A 9,377-nucleotide genomic window follows, 5' to 3' on the forward strand; every position below is an offset into this window, starting at 1 on the left:
ACACCGTTCCTGGGTACTTGTATGAGTAAAGAGGCCATTATTTCATCGTCTAGTATTGGTTTTTGCCAACAAAGCGTACAAAAGCATGTGAAACTTTGAGAGAGAGAGAGAGAGAGAGAGAGAGAGAGAGAGAGAGAGAGAGAGAGAGAGAGAGAGAGAGAGAGAGAGAGAGAGGCGCTCTGCCATTGACATTGCCACGATTTCATGCTCAGTCAAACAGACGATCGCGATGAATGACTTCATCAGTTAATTGCCAATTACATGCCAATTAATAAATTAATTGAAAGCCAATTGACCTAACCACCGATAAACATTTTGACCTTGCCATATGTCTGTCAAAGGTGATTACACGGCGATGTGAGTGACAAGTGAATGAAATTGATTTCTAATTTCTAATTAATGAATAACGTGGCATCGCACTTACTTCAGCACTCTTAATCTTCAGCGGTGATCTCTTCTCGCCTAGTATATACCTTGGATTGCGGCCACGTGTGCACGATGCTTGCACGTACACTGCACTGCACCCGTGTAGTCCGCCGTGTTCCAACCCAGATTCGATCGACGCGTCTACGTGTCAGGTGTACAGGAGCTATTTACATTGCTGCCATTGGCGTGACAGACTGTCCGTCATTTTAAGCAAATGCAACTTTGATACAAAACAAGCCCCATACATCTTGTGTCTGTACACAAAACTGACAGAAAATCTCTCAGGCCTCAGACTGTTTCGTTTAATTTAATCTGGTACTTCTACCATTAAGTGGCAGCCGCCCGAATAGCCTAGATCAGGGTTTCACGTTTGTTAACCTTACTAAATATAGCAACACCTGCTGTTATAGACATAAATCCAGAAAAAAATTGTCCGTTCAGCGCCAATCGTTATTGCTTAAATTATTGTTGGCGCCGGTAACTTGCGGTTTTATGTGTGGTTGACATTTTAACATTGGCGGTAACCATGTCAAAAGCACCATTTTCGCTATCCTTGTGAGCAATATTTTCCTAAAAGTCTGGTAAAATCTTTCTGACAAATATTTATTTTTGCACTTATATCACTGATCCCGTGACGACGCGTTGAAACCGCGCTGGTACATCTGTTAGAGAAAACTGTGCTAGCATAGAAGCCACGGCATATTGCAGTCAGCACGAAGTGTAATCCGCACCTGTTTGTCACAGTTATACCGAGATCTTGATCGAGGAATTTTCTACTTTATAATCGGTCAAAAAAGCAAAATTGGCAAAAATCAACCATCCCGATGAGAAACCATTCGGAATTTGACTTGCGATTTAAATAGATATCCAAAAAGAAAATAAGCTTATACTTTCACAGTTTTCTTTGTAAATTGTAAAGTTGGTTCGTGAGTCATTTTTATCAGCAAGACATCTCACAAAATGGTTATCCCGCCTAAAATATAAAGTAAATTGACTACAAATTTGCACATTCCCAAAATAGCAGTTTGAGGGTAAACCGTCTTTAAGTTACAAAATTAGTTTTGAGACCATGACATGACTAAGCCATTTATGATTGTTGTGTATTTTGTTTCTAATTTACAAAAATAGTTGGGGACTTTGGAATTTCTTACAATTCCCATCCACAGTGATCTTGAATTAGTTGTTAATCGAGTCGTTAATCGAGGGTATTTCTTCTCTACCTCACGTCACGGTTCGGGTTACAGGAATATGATAATTTTGGACCAGTATAAGCGACCTTTTAAGTATCTAAACCCGGAAGGATCATGGATTCAATAATTTTCGCCCGATTTTCATCGAAAGGTCGTCTTTTATCAAACCAACCCAAAATTTTGGCAAGGATTGAACGCCATCAGGGGGTGACTCGCCACACTGACATAGCGTGGTACCCGTTGACTGTATTTACACTGATTCACGGGTATTTTCGGATTTTTCACGTCATAGTTGGAATACTAATTAGTATTTTGAGTAAATGAAAATGGCTAGGTACACTGGACACGGAAACTGAGGACCATTTGTAATTTTCATTTCGCCGAATTCTCCTCGTGTGCCAAATAGGGGTGAATGTCGGGGGACACGTACATCGGCTATTCCATCAACCCAGAAAGACACGAAAGTCGGCATTAATGTCACCTGATAGAAAATGTTATAAGCCTATAAAGATGAGCGATGTTACTGCTACGACTCTCCAAAGAAAGTTTGTGAAGTTCTGTCCGGAAAATACCATTTTTATGGATAATTTGCCCCGTCAATGGAATTTGGCGGGGGGGGGGGGGGGGGGGGCGCACAGGCGATTAACAGCACTGCGTGAAATTGCGAGATCTCGCGAGACTACGGAAAAATAACATTTTTCGTAAAAAATATGAATTCTAATTTGTGCACAACCGTATTCTTGCAGGGGCCAAAAACCGAATCCTTCTGCGATCTGGTATCGAGAACGGCGGGCCAAAAAATCTTGGGCGACAGAGTGCAACCCGCAAACTTTTTATTATTACATGGTGGTAAAAACATTGGAGGTTTTGTTTTCATCGTTCTTGCGGAAGATGCGGACAAATATTTATTTTTGCAAATTGATGGAAGAAAAATGACGTTCAGCGATCAGCGCTATTGCATACTAAAATGCCAAATATTCTGCTTGCCAAGACAGCCAATGCCAAACGGCAATTCAGCTATCAAAAATAGCAGTGCTATTTTTGATAGCTGAATTCTAATCCGGACTTATAAAATAACCAAATCGTTTGAAAGAAGAAACAAATTTCAAAGTAGGAGAACTGCGTACGAACTGTTCGGAGCATTCAACAACGAACATTTCACCTGCGATACCTGCTTGCCCCGGTGCAGATCCAATACGCTTATAGTGATCAATCGCGGATCGCGGAAGCTGCTGGAAATTCAGTTTCGTTCCGTATTCGAAGCTAAACCAGTCAAGAATTGTTTCGATCCCGTCTTATATGGAGACCAAAACAATTTCACGCACTTCCGTCAACTTGAAAACTTGAGGGAGAAATAACCTTGTGAAAACAGTCGATCGATCTTACGGTACACCTGCAGTCCCCTACAACAAAAGGTGCAGATGTACACTTTATACGTAAGGCGGCTGATGTACCCTTTACGATAGGTATAGTTTGATTTATATTGAAACGATCATGCGACATTCGCGTTTTTTCGACTTTTAAGTAAACCGCTGCGTGATGGCACTTTGAATGTGTCATTGCGGCCAAAGGAAGGGCACAACGCGCCATATTTTCAAGCAGACGATCTGTGTTTGTTTTTCGGATTTCATCCAAAAACCTACCCGCACGCGGACGGCAATCAAAGAATTTACTTCATGCCGCCTAATAGGTCTACGCATACTTTCTGTCGTTCAAAATGGGTATCACTGCTTCTTCACAGAGGGGAAAGTAGTTAGGCATTTGCTCAAATCAGGGCACGCTCGTTGACGCTATATGGTTCAATATAAATTGCAAAGATATCACCGCTGTAGAAGTATACACACCGGGAAGTTGTGAGGTTTTCCATTTTGCTGTTTGTAGGCTGACATACTCTAACCATGGAGGTACATAGCATGTAGGTGTTCTAACCTTTGTCACGTCAGCTTGATCAGTAAACGTTGAATGGGAGAAGGAAGTTTTATCGGTAATATTAATGAGATGCTACGATGCTGGTCTCAAATTTCAATCCTTGTGATTGATTTGGTCGACAAAATGCAGGCACTTACACGAATTTTAGGCGGCCATATTTGAGTTGCAATACAAAATCATTTAGCCTAGTTGTTAAAATCTAAAGCTAAGGTGTGCGTTCGTCACAATTGTCTGAAAAACGTTCTGTGGTTGCAGATTGGAAGTAATTTTACGTAGGCCAGAAAGAAAAATAAATCGTTCGTCGGAATCGCCGCTTCTACTTTGCCCGATTTGGATTTTTTTGATTCCGGCAAATTCATGCTTTGCAAATACTTTGGTACCGCCGCTGGCGGCGCCCTACACTTCGTCGGGTTTTCACGGGGCATGCGGGATTTATGTTGTATGAGACTATCTACACTGAGTAGTGATTGGCTAATCAAAATATGAATATGTATGAGGAAGGGTAGGTATATAAGGGAATACCCAGGTGTGCTGAGTGTGCCTTATCACAGCGTAGTGGGACAGACCGCTGAAATTATCACTGCCTCGCTCGTCATCATAACTTCAGTATGGCATCTGGTAATCCGTCAACGAAAGTTGTTACAGCGTTACAGACGCCTATTATAACGACGTCAACAGTGACCAGAATGTCGACTACCAGAGTGGCCACGCCCGTAGTGACAATAGCGGTGTCTACAGTCCCAACTTCAAGCACCCCGATAATGTCGGTTTCTACGTCGGGTTCGACTGCTAATGTTCAACATAAGGCAAATGTGGTAAGTATTATTAGTAAAAGTTTGTAAAGTTCTTTTCCTTTGCGTTTTTCTCAGACTGGTGGTATTTATCGGTATTGGGATTTCCAGGAAGAGGCAACATGATATTACACGGTTCTACGGTTCGCATGGTGATTATTAGCAACGTTCGTCCCCATGTAATGGTATATGAGAGGTTGGGTTGACGAGAGTTTTGTGTTTATGTGCAAGAGAGAAGTTGGATAGACGATGATATGTTGCACGAAGTTCGTCCCCTGATGTATATGAATGGATTGTGGACAGGGTAGATGGTATAGTTCGTCCCCAAGTGTATAGATAAAAGAAAGTTTGGGTTTGACGAAAGTTGCTTGTTCATAGAGTTCGTCCCCATGTATATAACTGGAGTTTGGGTTGACGAGATTTTGGGGTAGACGATGATAATGTATAATGCGAAGTTCGTCCCCCGAGTTACAAGAGTGTATGGTGAACCGGGTGGACGGTATGTAGTTCGTCCCCGAGTGCAGGTAGTTTGCCCCAAGGGAGACGGTCCGCCGGTTGATATGTATTGGAATGAAATGTTACATCAAATTACGAAGTGTTGTGAGGTGTCTGGCTGAAATATCATTCTGATAGAGCAAACCAGAATATTTCTAAGTAGAAAGTTTATTGGACTGTGGACAAGGAAGTCCTAAATTTTCAGAAAAGACGAGGATTGACGTGGCAGGTTATTTGCTGGAAGAGAATATGCGTGACATGTGGTTTAGGAATGCTAATGAGATGATGGGGTGGTTGGATAAAATCAACAGGTGACCGTGGCTTTGGGGTTAGCCAATTGAATATTCCTGTAGAGCTGAATGCGATGGTGATGTGTGTTTTTTCTGTGTGCAGGTGAGACAAGTTGGGGTAGGTGTTATACCGACACATACCGAAACTTCAAGCCGGGTGGCAACAGAGAGATTTGAAAGAGAATTGATGGAGTTAAGGATGTATGCGGAAAGAGATGCTGCTATATTTAACTCCGAGGAAGCGCTCGCCCGTTTGCAAATGGTGGCGGATACGGCATTTGATATTAAACACCCAGATTATCAGAAGTATGTGGCCATGATGCGTGCCTTGAGGAAAGAAAGGGATTCGACTGCGCTCCCACAGATGCTCCTTGCGTTAGTTGGTTCAGGGGAACATGCGGAAATAATGGAAAAGATTGCGAAAGTAAAGAAAGCAATGGGGAGTGGCACAGTAAAATCTGGAGCACTTGAAATTTGGGGTGCGGTTGGCAAAGTACCACCACCTTATATTGTAATGCCGCTGACAATAGAACCCACCAAACCCCGACTTTGTCATGACCAGAGATATATCAATAATTGGATGAAAGATATGCCATTTAAGTTGGAGTTAATAACTAATTTGCCTCGTTATTTGGGGAGCAATCACTACCAGACTAAGATAGATGATAAGAGTGGATATGATCACGTGTGTCTTTCGATTTCTAGTAGAGCGTTAATGGGAATACATTGGGGTGGGTTCTGGTATGTTCCGACAACCCTTCCATTCGGGTGGAAATGCTCGCCATTTATATACCAAACTATTGGTTTAGCGGCAATGCACGAGGTCCGTAAATGGGGTGTACCATCTAATCTGTACATTGATGATAGACATGCTGGCCAAATAGTGACGAATAAGGAGTTGAGCGATTTTCAAAAAGCAGAGGTAGCTTGTTTCATTCTGTGTTACGTTATGACAGAGTTAGGTTATACACTAGGTTTGAGTAAGTGTTCTTTCCAACCGACACAGATTTTAGAGTATCTGGGTTTTGGCGTGGATACAATACGGAGGGTTTTCATCATACCAGTTTTAAAGAGGCAGAAATTTGCACAGCTTAGAGAATCTATACTTGGCAGAAAAAGGGTATCTGTAAATTCCCTGCAACGTTTTTTAGGGAAATGTGTATCGTTTACTCTGGCAGTTCCAGTTGCAAGATTATTTGTCAGACGGATAGCGGAGGCTATAGCAGTAGCAACTAAAACTGGTACACAAATAGCGATAACTGGGGAACTGCGTAAGGAGTTAGAAGGATGGAGGAGAATGGATAATAGAGATGAGTGGGCTGAATGGAGAACAGAAAGACATGTAGCGGTATTGTAGCGAGTGATTCCTCTTTAGGGGGATGGGGTGGTACTATACGTACTGCAGGACGAGAAGTAGTTGGGGATTATTGGCCTCATGAGTTGAGAGGAAAGTCCATTGCATACAAGGAGATAATAGCCCTTCAGAATGTGCTGTTAGCTCATAGAGAGGTAGTTTGTAACACGAGGGTTCAGGCACAAGTGGATAATAAGGTGGCCGTATATGGCTGGAAGAATATGGGAACACGTAGTACTGAGGTCAATGAGGCATTGTATAAACTTTATGAAACAGTAGATGGTCTTAATATCGTACTTGATATTGAGTACATTGCTTCGGCAGACAACCCTGCCGATAGTCCATCACGTAGAATGTCAGCGAAGGATGCTAAATTACTTCCTCAGTATTGGGATTTTGTGCAAAACGAGTTTGGTGATCATACAGTCGATCTGATGGCCCTTGACTCTAATGCGCAAAATGGTAGGGATGGCCGATCTTTAAAACATTTTACACCTTGGAAAACTCCGTACTCAGCGGGTGTCGATGTGTTTACGCAAAGTTTGAAGGGGGAGAATTGTTATGTATTTCCACCCTTTAACATGATTGGTCCAGTGCTCAAATTTTTACAGGACGAGCAAGCACTGGTGACCACGATTGTACCATACATGTCGCCATGTTTGTATTGGTGGCCAATAGTCGAAAATCAAGCTATACATATGATTAGAATAGCATGTGCTGGAGACAAGGTTTGGGAGGTCCCGACTAGGATGGGTTGTTGGATATCGGTCCCATCTTTCTATGATATTTGGGTTTGTCGTTTCGATTTTCGTGCGAGCCGAGAGGTATAGAAATGGTCTGGCAAGGAAGGGAGTTTCTAATGACATGAGATGTGAGGGAACGTACTCATGGTATGGCAGATCTGATGTTATATTAGAGAGCATGTCTTGTTCAAGCAGAGAGATTTATGGTTTTGTATCCAATTTTCAGCTTATGTACACGGTATATACATGTGTTTATATTTCTCTTGTTACGTGGTGATTACGAATAAAATTTGGTTCTTTGATGACATGATAATAATTGTGTGTTCATCCCTGATTTGTCGACAGGGGGAGATGCTGAGGTTAGGCACGCCACGTTTATGGTTACCAGCAGAACAATGTAGGGAATGTTTTTACCCTAACGACGTTAACTTCAATTTCTGCCAGCAATGTGGAACCCGGCGACTTTCTCGTGATAGAGAGCGCCCCCAACCCTTGCCAGTTGATATGGAAGCTATCGACTCGAGACTTGCAGAACTTCAGGAAAAGGCTGCATCGATGCCGTACACACAACGAAAGTCTAAATTACAAACTGACTTTGAGGTATTCTTAGAGAGTATGCAGCCACCGAAAACACTCATGTCAGCTGCACCGAGAGATATACTGAGATTTCTTGTATGGAAAGATAAGGGTGGTCGCACTGTGGTACATGGTGCAGATTGCTCAGATGAGAACCCGTGTCAGTGTCCGAGCAGGCTTGCCTTTAAGACCGTTGATTCATATATTGGCCAACTAAGATCAATATTTGACAAGGAGGGGAGGGGTGGTGAGTGGAATGCTAGGGTTGGTTTTGGGAATCCGGCGGCAGATAAGTCAGTTAAACAATACTTACGGATGGTTACAGAGGAGCAAATGAAACAGAATCTTATACCAAAACAGGCTATTCCTATGACAACTGACAAAGTGGAACGAATTATCAATTATATTGATTTGCAATTAGAGAAATTTCCAGACATTGATCCATGCCATGCATTTATTCTTGGAAGAGATAAAGCTCTTTTCCTTACGCTTTTATTTACAGGGAGTAGAGCAGGTGATTTGTTGATTGTCAAAACAGAGAACATCCATCTCCCAAATGGAGGATTTCTTTTAAATCACGTCTGGGGTAAAACTCTACGTGATGGCAACACGAGATCTTGTGCTATTTTTCAGAATGACAATTCGTTGCTCTGCCCAGTAACAGCGATTATGGGATATGTGGAATTAGCTAAGGCACTTGGTATAAATTTGAGCCGGGTTTTCTCTTTCGTTCGACTACTCGAGACGGAAAGGTTGACAATGTGTCTCTGTCTACTAATGCGGCAAATTCTAGATTGCGTTTTTATTGTGACAAAACTGCAGTGTACCAGGGGGAGACTATACATAGTTTTCGAAGTGCATGTGCTATTGCCTTAGGTTTGTTAGGATCATCAGTGCCAGAAATAATGCAACATGTAGGGTGGATGCGGGAATCGACAGCTTCATATTACATGCAATTATCAAAAGTTATGCGTCCTTTTTCCCCAGCTGCGAGATTACAACAGGGGGCAGTTGCCGATGTCCACAGCTTATACAAATCCTGTAATGAATTGGTGGGGGCTTCTATGGCCTTTCCTCCTATTTCACACGATTCCCAATAGTTTCTTAGGTTTAATATCTTGGTACACAAATGTATAAGCATGTATGGACTACTTTATTGATGTTGTTGTTCTGCTTCTTTGAAATAAAGCAAGGATATGGGATTTAGGTGCGCCATCTATTATGCTAATTTATTCATATTCGTTAGTTTGGCTCAATCCGTGATGGAGAGGTAGTGTGTGTGGGGGTATATTGGGGTGATGAGGATGGAAAAGAGGGGGCCTTGGTTGATGTATTGTAGGTATTTGGGAAATATCGTGGTGAGGCACAGGATATTTGACCACTCCACTACTAAATCAATCAAGACAACACTACGCTGTGTAGATAGGGAGCTATCTACACTGAGTAGTGATTGGCTAATCAAAATATGAATATGTATGAGGAAGGGTATATAAGGGAATACCCAGGTGTGCTGAGTGTGCCTTATCACAGCGTTGTGGGACAGTTAGCGCCCTCCCTCCCACCCTGTACATGTACTAAAGGGT

General features: G+C 42.3%; 1 protein-coding gene across 2 annotated transcripts; it reads left to right on the top strand.

Annotated features, from left to right (window-relative positions):
* Positions 1 to 4,056: 4,056 nt before the first annotated feature.
* On the top strand, positions 4,057 to 9,000 carry LOC139120899 (uncharacterized). Of its 2 annotated transcripts, none has more exons than XR_011549176.1 (2): positions 4,057 to 4,360; positions 5,225 to 5,561. XR_011549176.1 is itself a non-coding variant. In XM_070685508.1 (2 exons), exons 1-2 carry the CDS (start codon positions 4,154 to 4,156, stop codon positions 8,668 to 8,670), a joined length of 1,314 nt encoding a protein of 437 aa, XP_070541609.1. In that variant the 5' UTR covers positions 4,057 to 4,153; the 3' UTR covers positions 8,671 to 9,000. The 2 variants fall into 2 exon arrangements, 1 of the variants encoding a protein (XP_070541609.1); XM_070685508.1 differs by lacking the exon at positions 5,225 to 5,561 and adding an exon at positions 7,564 to 9,000.
* The last annotated feature ends 377 nt before the right edge of the window (positions 9,001 to 9,377 follow it).

The sequence above is a fragment of the Ptychodera flava genome, chromosome 2 (genome assembly GCF_041260155.1).
Source record: "Ptychodera flava strain L36383 chromosome 2, AS_Pfla_20210202, whole genome shotgun sequence".
In the NCBI taxonomy this organism is placed as follows: domain Eukaryota; kingdom Metazoa; phylum Hemichordata; class Enteropneusta; family Ptychoderidae; genus Ptychodera; species Ptychodera flava.

Coding starts and splice junctions, on each gene's coding strand:
- LOC139120899 (XM_070685508.1), top strand. CDS start 4,154: ATGGCATCTGGTAATCCGTCAACGAAAGTTGTTACAGCGTTACAGACG. Junction 4,361..7,563: donor TTCAACATAAGGCAAATGTG/GTAAGTATTATT, acceptor ATTTGTCGACAG/GGGGAGATGCTGAGGTTAGG.